General features: G+C 38.6%; 1 protein-coding gene across 42 annotated transcripts in view; it reads right to left on the reverse strand.

Annotated features, from left to right (window-relative positions):
- Positions 1 to 23,844, reverse strand: part of mef2d (myocyte enhancer factor 2d) — a 56,674-nt gene that overhangs the window by 22,426 nt on the left and 10,404 nt on the right. For 13 of the 42 annotated variants that reach the window (XM_077214989.1, XM_077214877.1, XM_077214846.1 and 10 more), the window contains exons 2-4: positions 11,875 to 12,303; positions 8,772 to 8,975; positions 1,362 to 1,499 (exon numbers count right to left, since the gene is read on the reverse strand). In XM_077214989.1, the coding sequence (XP_077071104.1) occupies positions 1,362 to 1,499; positions 8,772 to 8,975; positions 11,875 to 11,928 (396 nt within the window). In that variant the 5' untranslated portion in view covers positions 11,929 to 12,303. Of the gene's footprint in view, positions 1 to 1,361; positions 1,500 to 1,592; positions 1,728 to 8,771; positions 8,976 to 11,874; positions 12,304 to 20,213; positions 20,582 to 23,844 lie in introns of those variants that run through there. The other 29 variants (XM_077215008.1, XM_077214857.1, XM_077214935.1 and 26 more) reach the window with 10 other exon arrangements.

Raw genomic sequence — 23,844 nt, forward strand, 5'->3', positions numbered from 1 at the left:
GAAATCATTCTAACACGCTGATTTGGTGCTCAAGAAACATTTATTATTTCTATCAATGTTGAAAACAGCTGTTATTATTTTAGTAGGACCATGATGCATTTTTTCAGGATTCTTCAATGAATAAAAAACTCCAAAGAAAAGCATTTAGTTGCAATAGAAACCTTTTGATCAATAGAGTGCATCCTTGTAAATAAAATTATTAATTTCTTGAAAAATATGCTGCTGACCCCGAACTTTTGAATGGTAGTGTATATCCAGTATAAACCAATACAAAATGAATAATAATAAAAATCACTGATTATATCACTGGTATTACTCCAAGTTGATATTAAAAACATTACCAGAAAAAAAGCTACCGTTTCAACTTAATGTTTCTTCAAAAAGACAAACAACAACAACCTAAAGTAAATTTCCTCCTCACAATCCAGCTTTACCACTGCAGGTTGCCAGCCAGTTAGTGTCAGACCATTAGTTTTGAATATCAAAAAACTCATTACAGACTGATCATTTTCTGGCCTGTTAAGTAGAGCTCGTAGTACACATGCTGCAGGGTGTCCCTAGCGAGAGGGATTAAGGTTTTAGCTTTGCTTCCTCGGGCACTCATGCTGGGATTATGTGGCAGAGAAAGAGCGAGGTGCTGGATGACTTTCTTTGTGCTCCGGCTGGGGAATGGTGCACTTGGAGGAGAGCGGGATGGGTGCAAGAGAGAGGAAAACTGCCCCTTCGTCAGGCGACAAAACTCTTTTCAAGTTATTTCTCATTTCCAGTCCCATTAGCATTAAAGAAGAAACAGAACACTAGTTACTACACTAATTCGTCTTTGCTGCCCACATCATGTTGAATCACGTTCACCATGTATATGATATCAAACTCGGGCCCACGATATATTAAGATAGCGAGCAGCACGTTCTTGTTTCTGTACCTCCTGAGAAGAGATTCCTCATGCAGGGCTCATGCATAAAGCATTTTTGACAGTGACTTAATGAAAATTATCTTCACTGACGCCTTAAACAGGACCCAGATGAGTCAGAAGTCTATTCCTGGCAAATGCGATACGAGCATCAGTCATCGCAGAAAACACGAAACAACAGCACAGAGAATCAAGAGAGCTATAAATCAGAAGCGCATTGGAAAAAGTGGATTGTGAGGATCAAAGGGATGCTGCCCACACTCGCCCTCTCGCCCCCGACTGCCCTCTCCTTGCCCAAGCACACACATTCAGAGGGGATTGAGGGGTGGTAGGAGGGGAATGGGGTGAGAGATGGTTGCTAGGTGCTCTGTGAGTTGGTTGCCGGGCCGACAGCAGGCTGTGTGAGTTGGTTGCCGGGGCTTACAGCAGGCCTCTTCACACGGGTACTCACTGAAAGCCTATAGCTCTGCATCATTTTATCAAACTCCTCGTCTATCTTTTTGTACTTCTCCTCTGTGCGAGGCGTGAGGGAGAACGGCTCCTCGGGGTCCGGGCTCTCCGAATCCCGGTGCTCTTTCTTGTTCAGAGCCTTGGTTTATTTCCAACCGAGGACAGGAGAGAGACACAGGGGAAGAAAGAGAAGGAGGGAGGTTAGAACAACAAGGTAAAGAGGAATACTCACTCCGTAGCGTTTGAAGAGGATGTCCAGCTCCTCGCTCTTGCGGAATTTGTCCTCCTGTAACGGACTTTGGTCGATTGAATCGTCCCCGTCTGGCTCTGGACTGTTGCAACCGTTAAAGCCTTTCTTTCTCAACGTCTTAAAGCATTCGGAGAAGAAAGGGAGAGGAGCACATGTGTCAATCAGAGAGAAGCAGTGATTTATTAAACCAATAGAGTAACATGCGACACATAAACCAAGAACACTGTACATCGGCATAATGTTTGATGAGAGTGTGAAGAGGATAAATACACCATGACTTGGAAAAAGATGAAACTGCATAGCCCATTTGACAACTGTGTGATGGAAATAAGTAAGATGAGGCTGGAAAAGAGAGAAACTCAGTTTATCGGTTTCAGCCTGAAAATACCCTCTTTTTTTTGAGAAGATTTTCCAAACAAGATTTTCTCTAAGTAGCTTTGATGGGGGTATCGAGGCTGAACAGAAAACAGTTTTCAGCACTGCTTTCTTCCTGCTCACAGAGGTCACAGTGACATAAAAGATGTGCAAAAGAAAATATAGCATAAAACAAACCGACCCCGTGTAATCCAGATCAACACTTTTAATTAAACAATTAACACTTGCACTACAATTATGTATTATATAATGTATATTTATATATACTGTTCTAAAGTTTGAGGTCTGTGAGATTTTATGTTTTTGAAAGATGTCTATTTTGCTAAAATACAATAAAAACAGTAATATTGTAAAATATTATTAACATTTTTTTATGTAATTTATTCCTGTATTGGCAAAGCTGAATTTTCAGCACCTATACTCATTCAAATATGCTGATTTGGCTCTCAAGAAACATTTATTATTATTATCAATGTTACAAACAGATGTGCTGCTTAATATTTTTGTGGAAACCTTGATTCTTTTTAACCTAGAAAATGAATTAGAATAAACTAAAATGACAGTGGTGAAGTCTAGGGTGTTGTCAGGCTATTGTTATGCAGTTGCTAAGGTGTTCTGAGTTGATTTTAGTAGGTTTGTTTAGGAATAGGGGCTGGTTTAAATCCCTATCCCCAAGTATAAGGAATAGCGATTAGCCGTACCAAGTGCTGCTAAAAATATATAGACTTCGGTAAATAAATCCCAAGCCTTTAAACTAGCTTTATCGTTCATAGCATAACACTCTCTCTCTCGCACATACACACACACACACACACAGTGAGGAGTGGGTCAGCTGATCAGCTTGTCTCTGAGTCGGCTCCATCTGTTCACCTGTCCCTTTATTTCTCTGCCTGCTGTCTCTCCTTTATGGGGCGGGTGCTTGTTTGTGTTGCCAAGGGAAGATTCCCCTGCAGAGATCCACTGCCTCTGACTGGCTAACCTCGTTCAGTAGTGCTCCTCCCCCTGAAACGCCTTCAATCCCTCCCCCCGTACGCTCCATCTCTCTCGAGCTTACCCTTCCTGTCTTTACATTATTTAATCTATGTTACCCCTGGACCTTCACTTTCTCTCTTCTTTCATCTCATTTCCACTTCTTTCTGATGGTTCTCGATGGTGTTTCACACTATGTCTTTGTGTCTCTTCTCTAATCCAATAATGCTCTCATTCTTCCACGACTTATCGAGCTGACTCATTCCTGTCCTCTATTCCCCTCCTCTCTCCATCCCATATTGTCTTTTCAAACTCCCACTTCCTATGTGGGATGTTAGCAAACATTTGAGAGGAGCCACAGTAAAAGTTTAAGAATCTGCGTTTGAAAAACACATTTATCAGAACATTTACGGCCCTACACTGTTAAACACCTTTATCATCCATTGAACCTTTTCTTCACAAAAGTTTGTTTACAGTGAAAAACAGGTTCATCATTATTAAATTCATTATTAAAATTATTATTTGTATTTTAAAATTAAGATCATTAAAATGTTCTTCACTGTAAGAAAAAAGGTTATTTTAAGAGCTTTTCATTAACAGGTTCTTTGAGGAACCAAAAATGCTTCTGACACTGAAAGAAAAGAAAAAAAACTTTATTTTTAAGAGTATACAATCTGCCTCTGTCTCTGTCTCTGTCTCTCTCTCTCTCTCCGGAAGTGCACGCTGATGTCCAACACAGGCAGAATTTAATGTCACCTTCCATTTGCAGTGTGTAAAGCAGAGAAGGCTGCAACCCCCTCCCTCCCTTGAGAACTCGCTTAAAGCCTCGGCTTCGCCGCAGCCTGCCAGCTAACACACACGATAGCGTCCAGATACACCCATCTGACAGATTAGTGGCCCCTCTGAACCCTCCACTTCTCTTCCTCATCCCTTCATCCCCATTCCTCCTTTAAAGGCAGCGTGTCTGCCATTATCAGGCGAGTCTGACTGTAACTCATACATGAGGCTAATGGAATCATTTTAGCAGCTGATCTTGGCTGATAACCCACGGCTCATCCCACTGTGGAGGCGGATCTGAGAGAATAGGATGGAGTACATCATCTCAATATCAAAGAGGGCTTAGCCGATGTCCAGCACACACAGATTTCTCATCTCTTACAGACGGAGGTTAAAAGTTCACAGTCATCTCGACCATTTAACGCCAATGGTCGCACTTGAAAGGAATATCAGGGATGTCAGGGATGTCAAAAGTGCCGGATCTTCAGTATCAAGTCGATACTTAAATTCAATTTCAGTTCTTTCTGTAGTATTGGTACCATAGACTACTCAATTCAATTCTTAAAAGCTGTCTGGTCATAGGGGGTTACTTCTGAATGCTCATAAATGTGCCCTTCTTGGTCAAAATGCCAGCCTGGCATGGCATCAATGTAAAGACAGCAGATTTTTCATAACTGAATGTAAACAGATGAGACAACAAAAATATTTGAGGGTAAAGCCTAATAAACCCACCATTGTCTATGATGTCATTTATAATAATTAAACGGCAATGCTTATAATAAAAGTAGAACACCACTCATTGTGCTTACTTTGTTTATTTGTTCTGTATTACTGTTTACTTGTATAATTACTTAACTTTAAAACTCTAATTAATTCCAACTTTTAAATGCACTTAATTGATGAATGTTAATTCTACATTTCATTGTTTTAATTTAATTTGTTAGTAATTATAACAATATTTAATTTTAATTGAAAATAAAGCACTGTTTAATAGCCTATTATCTATTTGCTATGTTCCAAAAATTACCAGTGAGAATTCTGAAATTTGCACTGGTATTATGGTGACAAAACTAGCCAAAATTATTACTTTTTCCAGGTCAATCAACACTCATCAGAGACGCTAGGCCTTCTGTAAAACAGATCAGGCCCTAAAAAAACACAATATAATAATCCCCCTGACCTGTTTGAATCTTCATTTGGAGCTTTTCTTAGGAAGACATATGCAAGTGGTTAATTTGATTAATTATATTGTATATAATGTAATTGTTTAAATTTTTTATCGATTGACAGCCCTGGCGTCTATATAAATGCTCAGCTAAACAGCATTAGAAATCTAGGAAATTATTGCTTAAACAACACTAAAGGCACTAAAGGAAAAGATTCACCTAAAGTTCATGGTACATAATACGAAAATGTTTGAATACATACAGCTCTTTTTCATAAGTCTAGACCTTGTCAGTCAAGTTACAATAACAAGAAAAGAAAAACTCAGCATTTTTCATTGATGTGACACTGAAATTAATTCTCTTTTCATTGAAAATCTCATTCTCATTTCTGCATTTCAAATGTTTTCATAGGACTTGATATGGATATGGACTACTTTAATTGTACTTTTATTATTTTCTAAAAGAGCTGCATGAAGATACTACAAAAAGTCCCAAAAAATGCATATAGGTTTAAAACAACATGGGCGAGTAAATTATAACAATTTTCATGTTTGAGGGAACTGTCCCTTTAAATGTAAAGTAAAACAAAATATACATTCGGATGGGACTTGATTTTATCTAGTGGGATTTGACTGGATCGTGAAAAATGGCCTCTGAAAATATTAATACTATTATTTTCTCTGCAAGCATAACCATGGTAATGTCAGCAAAATCAAACATTGTTTTAGAAGCAAAGAAAGTTATTATATTTTTCATCAGAATGCTGAGCATAGATGTATCACACTAATAATTAATTAAAAAGGCTAATTTTTATTTCATGTTGTCTTTAAGTGTCCACAGCCTCTTCATCAGAGCTGTTTTTGAAAAAGGGCAAAGCCTTGTGTTTCCCGTCTCACCACCTCCTTTCAATCCCAACTGATATCTACAGGATCTTCATCCTTAAACAACCACTCTTTAACTCTCTGTCTTTTTCATTCCCCACTCCCTCTCTCCGTGTCTCTTTCTCCCTTTCTCTGTCTCTCTCCTGATTGGGATCTGCAGTCAAGCAGATTAACAAGCTCTGGCAGAAGAAGCAGGCAGCCCCCATACAATCACACACACACAAACACACACACACACACACACACATACACACACACACTAGGCACGTGCAACACGAGGCGAGTGAAGAGATGAGAGCAAAAAGAGAGATACAGCAAGAGAAAAGAAGAGAGGCTGTACGTGTGCATATGCATTTGTTCAGTCATGCATCAGTGTGAAAGCATGCCTGCCTGAATGTGTGTGTGTGTGTGTGTGTGTGTGTGTGTGTGTGTGTGTGTGTGTGTGTGTGTGTGTCTGTGTACAGTGAGCTGTAGGGTGAATAAGGTTTTTTTTTCTCTGGGTGAATGTAAGCACTGCCTCTGTATCATTTTACACTTTTTGTGTGCTTGTGTCTCTCTTTTTGGTCTTTAAAAGACAAATAACCAAGTAGAGTGCAGAAGACATGTTTTAAATTGGGCATGAGCAACCGGAAGGGCCTTATGAACGTTAATGCCCCTAAAAACATCTCTTATCAGACCAAATGCCGGGAACTCAGCACCAGGTCTGCCTCTACTGACACGCTGCCTCTCAATATTACATGAGAAAGCCTTCAGCCTTTACACACACACACACACACCCACAAAGCAGCCCAGTCAGGCTTGAGCTGATGTGGCCCACAGCGGCCCAACGCCCTCACCACAGAACATGCACGCATACGCACACGCACGCACGCACACACACACACACACACACACACACACACACACACACACACACACACACACACACACACACACACACACACACACACACACACACACACACACACACACACACACACACACACACACACACACACACACACACACACACACACACACACACACACACACACACACAGCAGCACCCAACAGGAAACATGCGCCTGTACCACTGGGGGCTTCTGCAAAAGAGACACACATCAGTTTCTCACCATTACACACTCTAAATAAGTATTCACACTCACACGACTACATTTTAAAGTGCATGGAAACGACTACATAATCTTTAAAAACAAAACAAATGTTTTGCTTTATTCTTTATTAAAATGTTAAAGGAATAGTACACCCAAAAATTTACTCCTATCTTTTTCTTTCAACCCTTATGCTGTTATTTTTTTTATAGTATTTGCTTATAGTGATATGTCGACAAGTTCATAGCAACTACAAATTAATTATTTTATCATCCAGTGAGTTGAATTTGAGAACCGGATCACTGAGGTCATATGTTTTGTCTGAGTAAGAGATAAAAAATTAAGTTGTTATTTACTAATAATTTCTCTTTCCAGTGAGCTGTTAACTCAAAAACCAAACCAGTTCAATTTACACGCAAATCATTCTTTTGAGCCAGTTCTTTTCAATAAACCTTTGATGGGATTCACAAATTGCTCTTAAATAATCATTATTGGAACTAGCTGCATGAAGGTGCATGAAGATGTGAAAAAAAATAACAGAATACAGGTTCGAATCACCATTTGTTTGTTTGTTTTTATGGCTGTTTTCATGGCCATACATTTATGGTAAAACTATATCAGAGTTATACCATTTATTTTTTGCAAAAAACCCTATATTTGGTTTAACTTTGTTAAAAAGAGTTAACCGAGTAAAAAGGTTTTCTCAGAGGGTTAAACCAGCCCAATCTAATAAAACATGCTTCAATGATAGAGTTTTGACAGAAAGAACATGTTGGTGGATATTCTCCTAGTTTTAAAAACTTGTCATCCTGGAATGGTCTATTCTGCAATAGATATAAACAATCTGGTCCCATTGATTTGAGAATTTATAGAAACTTCTTCTCACCATAAGGGAGAGTAAATAAAATGACAGATTTTTTTTAGTTTTGGGTGAACTCTCCTTTTAATTTAAGCAGTGTTGCAGCAATACTATTTAAGATGTTCTTCCACTGCTGTTCTTTTTACGCTAACGTTGAGCAACGCCATCTCGCGTTGAACGGGATGGACACCGGATGGGCACCGTGTGTCTGTGTTTATGTGTAAGCCACATTTTCCTCTCTGGCCAAAGGCAGGAGGTGGTAGAGGGTGCAGCTGTCCCTACCTCTCCTGTCCCACCATCGTCCAGGCAGTTAGCCAGTAGCTTATAGAGATCTGCGAGCCTCTGAACCTCTCTTCATGCTCTCTAGACATGCACACACACTCTTTCTCTCTCACACATAAACTCTGTCTCCCAATGGATGTGTATTTAGCTTAGCAAAAGCCTTACAATCTCTTGAAGAACTTGTGGATTTACAGTCATCATGGTATTACCAAGGTATTCTGGACATGGTACCATGGCAATAACATTATATTCTAAAGTACCTTGGAGTACCCAATAAATAACATGATATTTGAAAGATAATCATTTTGAGTCAAATTAGCATGGTATTAGCATGGTCTAAATCCATAATGAAGGAGCACTATGTAATGAAAAAAAAAATTCGACAAAGGTCAAAATAAATGAGGAGAAGCGTCATGAAAAAAAAGTCATCGCAATTATAGACATTCCTTTTTGGAAGGGATCATTCTCAGATGAGCTAGCCGGAAAACAGTAGGTAATTTGTTCTGTGATTTTAACAAGGTTTCTGTGAGGAAAAACACACAAATTTACCTGCCCTCCTCAGGGAAAACTAGTCCTGACCAAATAGGGCTATTGACTGAACTATTGCAACCAAATGAACACGGTTCACCAAAGACAGGAAGGAAGGAAAGAAGAGTAGAGGAGCAAACAAATAAAGGATGAATGAGACCAAAAACAAACAAAACAATTTCCTGCCACCTAAAAGAGGGAGGATTGTTGGTGGGCTTGTATGTCTGTGTTACCTCGATGATGTCTGCGTTGGTCCTGCTTTCATGCGGCTCATTGTACTCTGTGTATTTGAGGAGCACTTTGTCCATGTCAGTGCTGGCATATTGGAAGAGCTTGTTTGAGTGATTGAAAATAATGAGGGCAATCTCGCAGTCACACAACACACTGAGCTCATAGGCTTTCTTCATCAGACCAAACTTCCGTTTGGTGAAGGTCACCTGTGGAGAGAGAGAGAGAGAGAGAGAGGGGGGGGGGGGGCAAGGTTAGACAAGGAGAAAAATATGACTGAGATGAAGGATGAGAACTGAAAACTACATCTTATGCAATTTTGCTTCTCGGGTGATATTGTTATCGGGAAACAAAACAGAAGATACTATCGAATATTAGAGGCATAGCCTACCCATACAAACCTTCATATCATTCCATCACCCAATTGACTTTTATATCCAATTACAATAAATGAGGATCAGAGCTTTATAAAGTATCATAAATGTGGTCTTCTAAAGTCATATAATACTTAAAAAATATACCTGTCAGGAACAGACTATAGGAATAGAAGTAGCGATGTCCGATGTTGATTTGGATCTTTTGAATAAATCAGTTGGTTTTGAATGATTTGTCCACGAATCAGGCCCAAAGTAAAATTTCAGTTTTAAAATGAACGCTTGTGCATACAGTCGAACGCATATCCTTTCAGTCGAACGCATATCCTTTCAAAGTATACTCCATTTAAAAGTATGCACGAACACATGTGCCTCAAACATGCGCAACAGCAAGTTTCATCCTTGTCCAGTGTCCGTGCTATTTCTCTCCAGAAATTATGACTGATAATAAACTAGTCGTGGGTAGTAGTGCTCATCAACCCAGGCACGTTGTTACGATCTTCGACTGTGGAACAACAAGACCATGCCAGTGTTGCTACCTTGTGGACAAACAAAGTAATCCCAAACAAATTCAACAAGCATGTTTGAGCCGAGCATGTTTAGAAAAATCGTGCTGTGTTTGTAATAGGCTGACGATGAATTTACGCCACACACTCTTTACACATTCCCTTCACTTCACTGACTTAATGATCCGTTGGCAAAGAACAACAGTTCTGTTGGGGAAGACAGAAATAATGACTTCAAATTTGGTCTGTTTCTCACACAAAGTTATCATATAACTTCAGACCGCAGTCCAAAGTTGAAGTGACTAACTTTTATGATACGTCTATGGTGTTTTTCTCCAGTCCCCATTTATTGTGATAGCAAGGTAAAGATGAACCAACTACAAGACCAACTACATTCTTCAAAACATCTCCCTTTAGTATTCCACAGAAGGAAGAAAGTCATACAGGTTTAAAACCAGAAGAGGGTGAATAAATGATGACATTTTTGCAGTGCACTGAGGTTGACTTGAGATTAGCCAATTCTTCTCTCTCCGAACCAACTGGGAAGCTTTCAACCATTTTTTGCTCCCTGCTACCAAAAGTTTTTCTGTTCAAATCCAAGACTCCTTGAACTTAAGAGATTGACAGTGTTAGCAGACTGTGATTGCATCTCTGTAAATAAAAGCCCTTTTCCATTAGCTGAAAGAATCTCCTCCACCTCAACAATCAGGGAGCTGATGTTCCCTCTCTCCACACCAGCACCAGAATAAACACCAGCAACATAATTGCCTTCAAAAATAGAATTCGCAGGTAACCAATGGCAACAGGAGAACACAACTTTATTATTGTGAAGAATGTTGAGACGCAGCGACCTGACTTCTTTCCGTTCCTCTCTCGATCCAATTAACCTCAGGGCCGAATGCTTACCTACTGACCTTTACCGCACACACAGACTCGATCTTGCTCTCTCACATGCTGCCGTCTGTCAATTCTGGATACCCTCCGTTCTTCTACATCTCTCCTTAACTTGCCTCGATCCAAGAGTTTGGTAATTAAAAGGCACAATTTATTGCAGCAAAAACTGTAGTTCACATTATCGTCTCACACTCTTTAATTCTTTAATCGCCCGAGATGTGCAAAGGACGAGCTGTGCAAAGCCAGATCATTTTCTGAAAGAAATCTCAATTAAAAGTGATATTTAGTACAAAATGGGGACTAATCTGGGTCAGACAAACTGCAAGACTTTTTTGTAACTTTGTTAAAAATATGATTAGTCAGGCACACCTGAGGGAGACAGAGAGCGCTGACACAGCAAAGAAGGCTAAGGTTGAGTATGCACACCTGGTCCTGTCAGAGTGACTACACCTATCAGCACAACTGTGACCAAAAAAAACATTCCCAATACATTCACAGCCATCTTTCTAATATCTAAAACATGGAGGGAAATACTACACACTGGTGAGTTTAAAAATCGAAACAGTAAATTGCTGTCAAAATGATACTGTTATGAAGTTTGTGATTTAACTGGTTTTATATGCCAGATTTTCCTATTTTACTGCAGGGAACAAAAAGAGCAGAAGATGAGCCAGCGGGAACACATTACCAACACTACAACAAAATAGCAAAAATGAACACTTTTTCTTCTTATGTGCTCATCTACAGATAGTCCTAGCAACAAGTGAATTTAGGAATTACATTATAATGTACTTTATGAAAAATAGATATTTGATTTGCTTAATATCCAATATAGTCCGATTCTGATTAATTTAAAAAAATGGCTAATAATACTAAATACTAAACCTAAGACTAAATCTCACTGAAAATGAAAAACCACAACAATGTTTTAAAAAGCACCCTAAGGGAAGTTAACTTGTACTTGCCTCTGCCCATTAAAATGGTACAGGAGAAAGTATTTTATATTAAAAAAAAATCCACCTTTACTACAAATCAATGAAAATTACTTTTAAGTATTGGAGAGCAAGATTTGATTTTGCGTCACGTTCATTACCTTGCACAAGATATCTAAACTACAGATTCAACTTCAGGCAGCTTACAGGAGTCATAACCAATAAGAATGATTTCAGTTCAAATGCCAATAATCAATTCCAGGCTCTCCTGCGTATATTTGGTGCATTTTATTTAGAGCTCCTGAAATGAATTCTTTTCACTTACATAATCAAAACTGAAAGGAATTCTGCTATGTTGAACTAAAAACATTGTCATTGCAGACACTCAGGCTGTCCACTCACCTGTCTGTTACGCTCGTCTGTAATTCGCTGAATCTGGATCTTTTTCCTCCCCATGGCTGCTGTGATTGGCCGAACAGGGGTAGGGGCAAGGTTGGGGGTGTGGTGAGGTCAGAGGTCAAAATTTCTTGAGGCAGTTACAGGAGCACAAATAGCGACTAGTCGCCTCTATGTATGAAGATGTGTGTGTGTGAGAGAGTCTCTCTCTCTCTCCGTATGCCACCTGTCTGAGGCAGCTGGGCTCACGCGTCTTCCTCCACTGATGAAAAAAAAAGGAAGGAGGGAAGGAAGAAAGAAACTGTGTGGCCTCCTGGTAGGGCCTTCAGATCATGGTCTGCTCAGGGTGCATGTCATCCGACAGGTGTCTGTTCTGATATCCAAACCCCCTGGAAAAATCTGATGATGAAGATGATGATGGTCTTGTGATGAATTCTGTGAAAGAAAAGAGAAATAGAACTTAAAAACAAAACTGGTATGGCAGCAAAGTATTAGGGTATGAAATTACATAACTTTTTTCATGATAAGATCGAAGAATTTTAGTACAAAAGAAAAAAAGATCTTTCAATTTGATATTTGCTAAAAATGCACTACAGCTTGAAGTCAGTAAGATTTTTAAATGTTTTTCAAAGAAGTCTCTTATGCTCACCAAGGCTATATTTTTAAATTAAAAAATAGTAATATTGTGAAATGTCATTACAATAAAATAAACTGTTTTCTATTTTAATATGCAATTTATTCCTGTGATGGCAAAGCTGTCATCATTTCAGTCTTCTGTCACATGATCCTTCAGAAAACATTCTAATATTCTGATTTGGTGCTCAAAAATGTAATCTTTCTTATTATTATCAATGTTGAAAACAGTTCTGCTGCCTTATATTTCTAAGTAGTACATGATAAAAAAAAAAAAAATCAAGATACTTTGATGAATAGAAAGTTCAAACAAACAGTATTTATTTAAAATAGAAATCTTTTGCAACACTGTAGATTTATTTACTGTAACTTTTGCTAAATTTAATGAATTCTTGCTGAATAAAAGTATGAATTTCAATCTTACTGACCCCAAACTTTTTAATGGTGATGTATAACAATATTTGTAATATTGAATTAATTGTACTAAATTAACAGCCCAGTAAAGTGCAGCAAAATTTTTCTCTCACATTCTGCTACCTGCTCCTGTACTTTTATGATAAAAAGTCTTGATTAAAGATTCTTAATTTCTAACACAAAACCTTAACTGGTAAGCTTGTCAAATATTCCTGTGGTCTGTGATTATTCTGTCACTCACCCCCATATTTTAGCAAAGGGTGAATTTCAAGCCTCCAATTGTCAAGTCTCCAAACTTTAGGATTCCCACACTGTCTAGTTAGTAAATTTCCATTCTTTTTTCTCGATTTTATAGAGATTGGACTCACCACGAGTAATTTCTAGCTGAACACTACTTCAGAACTAATTAAATACTAGAAAAAGATATTAACCAGATTTTGTTAATTCCACATGAGAACCCTTGTAAAGATTTGCCTGGACAGAATAGGCAAACCTCAACTCCACCATAGCTGGGTTTCCCCCAATCCACACATAGCTTGACATCCACATATATGGGCAAAAACCCTTTCTGCAACCTGATAGAGCCTGATTATGTGTTCTCGTTCACAAACCGCTGACGCTGATGTCGCTTACAGATCTAAAGCATCTTCACCTGCAGAAAAACACCTGCCGAAGTGTCTCTGTGCTTGAGTGTTTCACCCAACAGGTCTCTCAGTGTTCTCTCGCAAATAAGTCACCCTTTTAGCCGTTTAGTCAACATGGGTATTTAGCTGCGTTTGAAGGTTAAGTCATTTTTCACTTTATAATAATAATAATAATTTAAAAAAAAACATGTAGAAAAAAACAGTGAGAACAGATGCCTTGAAGCGTGACGGCACAAGTTTGTTTGTGTGCGTGTATGAATGAATGGCTGCATGAATAAATTTACTGCTGCCTAAGAATTGTCATATGGGGCAAGATAATTTTAAAACATGCTATTATTATCTCTGCCTTCGATTAAAAAACAACCCAGGGCTTAAAACAGAATTCTATATATACATCGAGACTGTACACACTCACGCTCACACATAAACACATGACTGCTGACATAAGCACACTCCCTGATCAGGAAGGCCTGCAAACTTCCTCATTTCCCCTTTTCAGGGTCAGAGTGCACATGCTCAGAGACAATCTTAAGTGTGCAATTTGAGTTTGAACAACTTGAATTACGAGTTGTGATTTCCTTGCCACCTTTCATGCAATAAATATCAGCACAAAGCACAAATTTCACCCCTCAGCCCAGACTTAATGTCAATTTTAGGCGTCTTGAATAAGTGTAGTCCAGAGTTACAGTCCAGAAGAAGCACTTTAAAAACTGCAAAAAGAGCAACTGGAAAAGCTCTTCCACCTTGTTCCTGCCAAACAAATTCCTTCTGGTAAAGTAAACACTTTTAAAGGTTTGCCGTTTGTTCGAGCCATTTAACATGTTAAAATTATATCATAACAATTCTGATTGGCCGATGGCACCGTGAGAAGGCAAAAGTAGCAACTCTCATGGGCTATTTATTCTGTCTGAGCAACAGACAAGAAATTAATATTATCCATTACATCGCAAGTAAACTGAATAAAACAACAACAAAAATTACTGAATTTTTTTGCCCCATAAAGGCGTAGTTATGGCATTTGAACAATGGCAAGGTGGATGGCTGCACGGAAAAAGCACAAGGAATGTTTGTTAAAAGGAAGACGTGTACAGGAATCATACACTTCATTGTTAAAACCACCTTTTAACTGTGATATTCATCTACATCTCCGATATTGATGCTTTTCGACGCCTAGTGGCAGTCGCACTAAACTTTCAAAATGGTGAAGCAGCCATTACCCTTCACAAAATCACGTTAAATCATGTTAAAATGAACGAATAAAGGAAATATCCATATCCACACAAAATACATAACCGCCAATAAGTTGAATCGAAAGAAAAACATACAATAGGTTTATTAGAGCAAATCAACCTGAAGAAAATTTGCAATAATCATAAAACTATTACCATAATAGTCTGGCAGTCGCATTCAATCTAGCTACAAAAGTTCAAATTTCAACGCAACCGAAGCTCAACTGACTCTGGCTCTCCACTGGAAATGAATGACTTTTGGTATGTCGCTCATCAGAGATAATAAAAAGGACGTAAACTAAAGAAAGAAAAGCCCTGGACTGCTTGAACTTCAGTGTTCTTATTTCATGACAAACAACTGAGAAAGACATCCAGGATTACATATTCACTATACTTTTTATTTGTTCCAACAGAAAAGGTCAGAACGCACTAGCTCATATCTTCATCACTTCTTTCACAGTAAAACACTGAGTGGTGTGTGTGTGTGTGTGTGTGCGCATTTTTACGTGAGATTTTTGCCTCCAAATGGAGAGGAAGTGTCAACAGGAAAGGTTTCCGCGGCAGGCCATCAGCAGTGCAGGCTTTAGTTCAAAGCAACTCGGAGTTCGTGTGTTTTGGTCTGTGGGGCCGACACATGAAAAGACTTCTTTATCTGCAATGAGAGTTGGAGTTTGACCTTTCACCCTGTGAGCGCTGAGAGGGGCTAATTCCCAGCTCTGATCTCAGTTGCTTCATGAGGGACCTGGAAAGTATCCTCAGACTGCGGTTCCTCACAGTCAGACTCTCTAACCGCAGAGAAATCATGAAGTACTGTTTGATAGTGCTGTTAATTGATCAATTCATTTTTTAATCAAGGGGTTTTCAAACTGGGGCCCTGGGGCCTACTAAAGGGTGCTAGGGTGTCCACAAAAAAACTAGGGGGAAAATGTATTACTGTCAAAGTTAATTTAATACATTAATTAAATATCTAATTTAATGGAATAATTTTTAACTCATATAAAATAAAACAATCAAGAAATTATTCAAATAAATAAATTAATTAATTAAATAAAATACATGAATCATAAATTATTAGAATATGTGATTCTATGCACGACATTAGGTTTTTTTATGGTAAATATGTAAAATACAATCTGCATAAAATTTTGTGAAGACAAAAAAAAAATTTGATGGTACGACTGAATTAACAACATCCTTACCTCTTCTCAGGATAAATTAGCGGTGTTTGCTCGAGCAACACTTACTACCACAATGACACAGTGTTAAGGTGACCTATGTGGTTTTTAGCACCTTGCAATGCGGTTGCTAGGATGTGCTACAAGTCAATAGAGTCCAGATACTGCATGGGTTACTACTTCAGAAAGTCCATGAACTTTTTTTAATGTGGTTTATCATATGCCAGGTGAAAATTCTGTCTGATTGCTGAGAAAAATTAAAGCACTACTCAAGCTGCACGATTTGAAGTATCATTGAAGTTTGTAGCACATATGGTGTGGGGCAGGTTACATGGCAAAGTTTAATACTTAGGGTTTGGGGTTTGTTCAGATTTCTACCCCAAATATGAACATTAAGCACCACAAATAAACAATAAAGAAAAACAAAGAAGGTAACAGATAAAACATCAGTTCGTTTCTGTTTTCAATACTAGGGGAACCCCCTGCAACAGAGACAAAAAACGTCTTATCTTGAAAATTAATCACGCTTATGAAAAAAAAAACTGATGTACAATAAATACACACACACACATTTATGCACATGAGTGCACACACACACCACACACACACATGTCAGCAGATGTAATTTCTCACTGCTTTCAGCGGACAGAGGTGAGCTGTTGTAAGATGCAGCTGTCACACACACACATACAGGGGAAGGTGTTATAATTTTGAGTTGCGGCTTTGCTCATACCACTGAGGAAATCCTGCGGAACCAAGCTTCAGCGTGCAACACAAGCAAAACAACATTTACACAGGCCTGCAAACAAGCGAAAAAACACCTTGGTGTAAACACGTACAAAGACACACGCTGCTAGTGAAGAAGAACCCAAGAGAGAAAAAAAGTCACGAGTTGATGACCTTTCACTATATAGATTAATCCTCCATCTTCGAGCAACTCAGCCCCACACGCTTGGACAGCACTGATTCTTGCAAGGACTCTGAAGTACCAGAGGTCCGCTGGGATAAGCGCACGCTGCCCTCGTCCATGTGTGGGCATATGGTATTCTGCGTGAGCGCGTATGCGTGTGTAAGCATATCTCCTCCACGGGGTGTGTGTGAGAGAGTCCAGTTTTGTTATCCCTGCCTGTAACTAGAGGCAGAGTGGCCTGGGGCTTGGAGATAAGAGACCGTGCCAGAACTGGGCTTGGACCAGGTCCAAAGCTGTGCTGAGAAATCCATCACCTTCCCAGCACAGAGCGGGAGGTCACCGACTGGGACAGGGAGTTGTTTAATTCGGCCATTTATAGTTTCCGTACATTGCCGCTACACAAAATGCCCCATGACCACAGCTCTGTCACTGGCGGCAATATCTTAACAGTCCCATGGCCAATAAACAAAAAGCAGTCCCATGGACATTTCGTACTGAGGAAGAAAGCCAAGCGTGCCGATGGGCGCCTGATATGCTGTGACACTAAAATGTAAAGTATAATGGATGTGAATGATAACCGATATATCAACAACCGCTTTCTGGAAAGAACCAATAGACTACAATATATGTGTGAAGTGAAAGTTTAATTTCACAAACTTATTGAAATGTACATTTATTTGACAAAACATTTAATTGTTTCCAATCCATTGCCAAAGTTGTCAGTAGAAATTTGTCAATCAAAATATTGGAAATTAATCACATGACAGATAGGGATGGACAGTATTTTGGTACCATATCAGTTATCAGCTGTTATTAGCTTCAATATCAGTCAAATGAATCTTTAAAAATCTTCAAAAATACTAATAATGTGATAACACTGTTAAGTATAATCTTTAGCAAATCTCAAAATGAATATCCTTTTTTCAAATTCACTTAATTTTTGTGTGTGTGTTTTTTATTTGTAAGTAATTTTGACAAAATAGCATAGAACTTTAATACTGGCCATTTATCAGCAAAAAATCTGACCATTTATCTGCCATAAAATGAAACTAATTATCGGCGCATTACTATCAGCCAGGACGTTAATATCGGTGCATCTCTTATCATGAAAGCAAAATACCATTTCATGTTGACTTTAAGCTCAATTCCCAAAATTGTACTGGAGCGGAGGAAATCAAAGCAAGCTTATTAGCTATATGATTCACAAAAAAAGACAACAAAAAAAAACAAGCTTGGAGAAAAGATGTTTTCAAGAGACACCCTCACAGGTTTTTTGAGCCAAGTGCTGTTCAAAACACTAGCTGTGGCTAAACTGGGGCAAAAATGGAGCCCTGTGAGGATTTACTCCAACCTTGGGGTAGTACTGCCAGCACCAACTGCAGGATATTTCCAGCCTGTTGACTCAACCTCCCCGCACGGCAGGAACTCACCCTGTCCAATATGGCTACTCGGCTGCTGACCGCAGCGCATGATTTCTGTTTTTCAACACAGCCGTTTGTCCAGTACACAACGTATACTGATGATACGGTGGCGTTCTATGCTGAGAGCCGTCACTGGAACTTCTCCAAGAGCAAGGAGATGGGTGGCGTAATGTCTGCCAAACCACAAGCGTAACCCAATCCCTAAGGTGGGGGAGGCGGTAGGTAGAGCACTGCAAGGACAGCATTTCAGGGGGAGGGGTGTAATGGATCCGTGGTCTTGTGAATCACACTGCTGCTGTCGTCCTGTCAACTCTGAAAGCAAACTACAATGCTAGATTACCACTTTCAGCCCTAAAAATGTGTTTTTTTTGGGTGTCAGTCAGTCAGACTCATTTGACAAACTAAATACATGGACAGAAGTAACACATTTGTCTGGTGTGTTGTCTTCAGTACTATAGTGTGTTGTTTACACCAGCTTATCGTTTCCATCATCAGTGTGGACAATGTGGTCAAACTTGTCAGTTTACAGTACTGCCACACAGGCGAACAGACTCGAGTGCATCTTGCTACAAAACTCTGCATGGGTCTCCAAATACCAACATGCAGGCTAACATACTTTTCTGGGGTCAAGTAAATCCTTACCCTTCTCACCCACCATGACCCCCATCCACCACTAAAGGTCTTGGAGACGCACACACCTTCCGTTGCAGCCTAATGTTGGTGACATCAATGTGACATCAATGTGACAATTGGAAAGCAGGGTGTGTTGCCAGCGGTTCGTCATGACCATGTCATGCAAGCGGTTGGTTACACAACAAAACAAATGTTTTGTTTTTTTTTCAAACAAACGATAAGCTTGTTGATTCAGTAATATATCAAAATCACAATCAGAAGACATGCTAAACAAGGAAAATATGTTATTCTTGTTTCTGTGGAAAAGCTCAAGGGTGAAAGAGAAGTTATGCCTGAAAACGAGATAATAATCTGATACGCCACAACACTCACAACAATAAACATACATACATTCTTTCTTGTAAATATTTACATATGAGATCACCTTTGTGTTTGTCTATGTCTATACAAGTCTCATCTTAAAATTAACTGATTTTATTTGAAAAGTTCAATTATTATCCCCCCCCAAAAATATTAAATAAGTTACTTTACCAGTAAATAATTTTTGGGGGTTCTTTAGGAGACCTACCAAATTATGTGATTTACAGATAATTAAAAGAAACAATAACTAGTTAAATGTGAATAAAGGTAAAAAAAATTTTTTAAAATTGGTCCAGCTGTACTTCCAAATCTCATTTTTATCCCTGTCTGCTATTTCAATGTCATTATAAAAAAATGTCTTTAGAGTCACTTTCGAACAATTTAATGTCTCGGTTCCAAGCTGAACCTTTTTTTTTTAAGGGTACTACTAACCACAAACTTTTTGAACAGTAGTGTATTTGTTTTTATGGGCTAAGACAGAAACTGCTGTTGAAATCATTAAACAGTATAACAAAATGCAACTGAATTCCTATTCAAACACACCTGAAAGGAAGGAATGCACTAAAAGCAAAAGAAAGAGATTGAGAGAGGCAGACAGAGATGTGAACTGCTCTGCGTGTAGAGTGAAGCTGTCATGCAGTACAGCACATGGTCCTGTCACACCACACCACTCTTCAACGCTCGGAAATACCCTGAAGGCAATACATTGTTCAAGCCAACCTGATCTCTTAGTGACGTTTACGGAATATTCAAATCTGAAAAACAACCTAGTCAATTATTTCAGGACATTACTGCTCCAGTTTCCGCAAAAAAACAAATGAATGCGACACAACTAAAGCGTCCAAGTATGAAACTATAGTAAATTAATCTTTACATCACACAAGCTTAAAGGAGCGTTATTGGTATCACATTCAGCTCCTTCTTACCCCTTATAAGTAGAGATGAGCAAAAAGCCTCAAGATTCGATCCTCACAGTCTCATGAGCCCAAAGTTGCTCTGCATTGACTTGATCAAGCAACAAATACAATCCAAGTGGACTACAGCATTGCTCGTCCCGTGACCTGTGCCTGGCTGACAGTGGAGACCAGTTCAGCAATGAGCTTCTAATGCTTAGCGCTCAGACCCCCAGCCCTCCTCTCAGACCCCCCCACCCTCACCCTTTGCCCTAATATGCCTTTAGCAACTGCCTTCAATCCATCAGTGTCTTTGGATGTAATCGAGAGGGTGGATGGGTGTCAGGATTGGGACGCTTGTCAGTATGTCAGATCCTCTGTTCTCCTGCCTGTACATGTGTGTGTTAAATGTCGTGGCAGTTGCCTACACACCTTTTGTTCCGACACCCCCTTGCGACATCTATGCTGTCACAGCTGTAGGAAATGAAACTTTTTGGGTCCAAAGCTGCTGCAGGCGACAGCCCACGCTGGAGCTTTTTCCAAAAAAAATCCTGAACGGTAGCTCTACATTTAGTACGGAAAACTTAACACATAATTAGGGTTTTATTTTTACAGCCTACAGTCTTTTTGAGAGAACAATAACGGTTTCCCCAAGAAAAAAAAACTGAAGATTCGCCCTTTCCTGACCTCAAAATCTCAGAAGGGTTTTCAGGGGGGTGTGGGAATGCAAAGGTCATGGGTTTGTAAAACTGCAATGTCAATGAGTTTCCAATGGGAGGGACAAAAACATTTTGGGCACAAATCACGCTATGGCACTGAGAATGTTACGGGTTGAGAGGGAGGTCTGGACACTGTGGTTTCCCACAAAGAGTAACTAATATGGATAAATGTTTTGGATAAGAGAATGGGGGAAATTAAACCCTCCCTATGCTATATCAAGCTGGAAATCTGCCATAAGTAAGAGAAAATATACAAACATCTTAAACGCAACACACCCAAGCCAAAATCAAGAGAACACAACTGCTAAAACAACAAAAACCATTGACTGGTCATCAGTCTACTAAGATCCTGTTTCCATCATTTGCTGCATGTTGCAAAATGCAAATTCTAAGAAAAATGTAAGACACTAAAAAAAGTAAGGAAAAATTATTTTAAGGAAAAAAAATTTTTTTTAGTACATTTAAAAATAAAAATTGATCTGTTAAATTGTAAAAAGGTTGGTAGGACTTTTATTGAATTGCTTATTTTTAATAAACCTAATTATTTTTAAATTGTTCATTAATTCTCTTATGGAACAACTAATTTTCATTCAGTGTCAACTTATTTTAAATGCTCCACAATATGAACCAAAGAAGATTTAACACAGGATATGAGCAAATAGTGTTTCATTTCCCCTATTTGCGTATCACCATACAAATCCAACTGTATTAACACAAAATCAGGAAGAAGGGTGATTTTCAGGGTATTTTTAGTTCCATGTATGAGGTCTGGGATGAAAAACTTACTCCATCACGTCTTTCCATATCCCCTTTCACAAAAACGCACTGTCATAAAAAGATTCCCATACCAGGAACAGCTGCGTGCTTGTGGCCTTTTAACCAACCAGACCAAATAACAGTACAAGGCCTGTCCGATTCAAATTACTTGAGTTGAGGACTGTTACTGCACACAAATGTCAATGTTACGATCTTCATCTAGACGTACTTTAACATTTCAGTGGCCCTCAGTGACAAATTATCCAACTGATCCATCTGAGAAATAAAATACATTATGTTCTCATGCCCTGGTATACGAGCAATGTGCTGAAAAGAATCTTCCACCCTTTTGTCATCTCTAAATGCTCAGTAATTTAAAGAAACATGTTATCTCCCAGCCTAGACAGACGGTCACAGCTAAAGGGGAAAGTTCAAGAGAAGCTAGATGATTCCTAACTGACAACGCAACCTGCGTTGTCTTTGCCTAAGCCCCTTCAGCATGCCACACGAGAAGATGTTGCCACAATATGAAATCATTTCCTCTGACCCTTCAAACAAATCTTGAACAGGCACAAGCCAAAATTCATGCTAAACCATTATTCCAAATCAGTAAAAGATTTGGAATAAGATTTTCACAGTAAAACAACATCTGAAACGTGAAGGAATATAGACAATATTATGCCCTAAAAATGCATTTTCAAGCCAAATTTTGTAAAACTTGCCAACAGAATTTTAGAATGTTGTCAAGGCATTGCTATTGAGGTGCTAAGGGTTTTGTAGCAAGTTACAAAAGAGTTGCTAGGTGTTTGCTCACTAGCTCAAATCAAAAGAGCCCATTCACAGTTCTCTATGGTCCCATTTACACCTGGTATATTAACACGCATTTTCTGTGATCTGATCAATGAAATTTGGAGGTGGCCTGAGAAAGATTCTGACCACATTAAATGAAGGTGTAAATGTGCTTGCAAATGTAAATGTGCAATCCCAATTAAATCCTTAAAGTTGAACCGTTTTTATTTACCCGTTTTACCGTCTATATTCCTATAATTATTCATATTAGCAACGATATTAAAATTCTGTCTGAAGTGATATGCTGATAATTATGTTTAAAATTATTATTCTATGTTACAGTTGATAACCAATATTACAATTCTGATAACACTTTACAATAAGGTCCTATTAATTAACATTAGTTACTTAAGTGGCCTACAATACATGTGTTACAGAATCTATTATCTTTGTTAATTCATATTTAATAATAATATTTAATAAAAATACAACTGTTCGTTGTTAGTTCGTTTTAGCTCAGGTCCATTAAATGATATTAACAGATCCCACTTTTGATTTTAATAATGTAATAAACTCTTTAGAAATATTTTTCATTGTTAGTTCATATTAACTAATGTTAACAAAGGAATCCTTGCTGTAACGTGGTACCAAAATTATACTATTATGTCCAAATTTATTAAAAGTAACAGAAAAATCTCAAATCAATCTCTACAAATGCATCGTTATCACAAGATGTTATTTACAATATGGATTTTGAGATTTGCTAACTATTATATTTAAAAATGTTAGCCTATTATATTATTAGCATTTTAAAAAATTAGCTTTAAGTAAGCATTAGATGATCAAAAAAAGGTAATATAACTGTAAAAATAGAGGAAATGAGCAATTCAATCGACAACATCGACTCTTATCAATAAATGTAAAAATTCTCGAATACCGGTTGATAACTCAATATATATCAATATATCACTCATGCATTCAAGCACATTGCTAGAACTGCCCGGTCCTGCAGATTTGCCTTGTACAACATTAGGAGGATCAGGCACTTCCTATCACAGCATGCTACACAACTCCTTGTCCAAGCACTTGTTCTATCCAGACTGGACTATTGTAATGCTCTCCTGGCTGGTCTTCCAGCCTGCACTGTCAAACCTCTGCAGCTGATCCAAAATGCTGCAGCCGGAGTGGTCTTTAACGAGCCGAAGAGAGCACACGTCACTCCACTCCTCACAATATTGCACTGGTTGCCAGTTACCGCTCGCATCAAATTCAAGTCACTGACGTTTGCCTACAGAACAACCACTGGCTCTGCTCCCCTTTACCTAAACTCATTACTTCAGAATTATGTGCCATCCAGAAACTTGCGCTCTGCAAGCGAATGTCGTCTTGTGGTGCCATCT

Source organism: Siphateles boraxobius, unplaced genomic scaffold (assembly GCF_051911475.1).
Source record: "Siphateles boraxobius isolate OS27281-9 unplaced genomic scaffold, OSU_SipBor_1 12, whole genome shotgun sequence".
In the NCBI taxonomy this organism is placed as follows: Eukaryota; Metazoa; Chordata; class Actinopteri; order Cypriniformes; family Leuciscidae; genus Siphateles; species Siphateles boraxobius.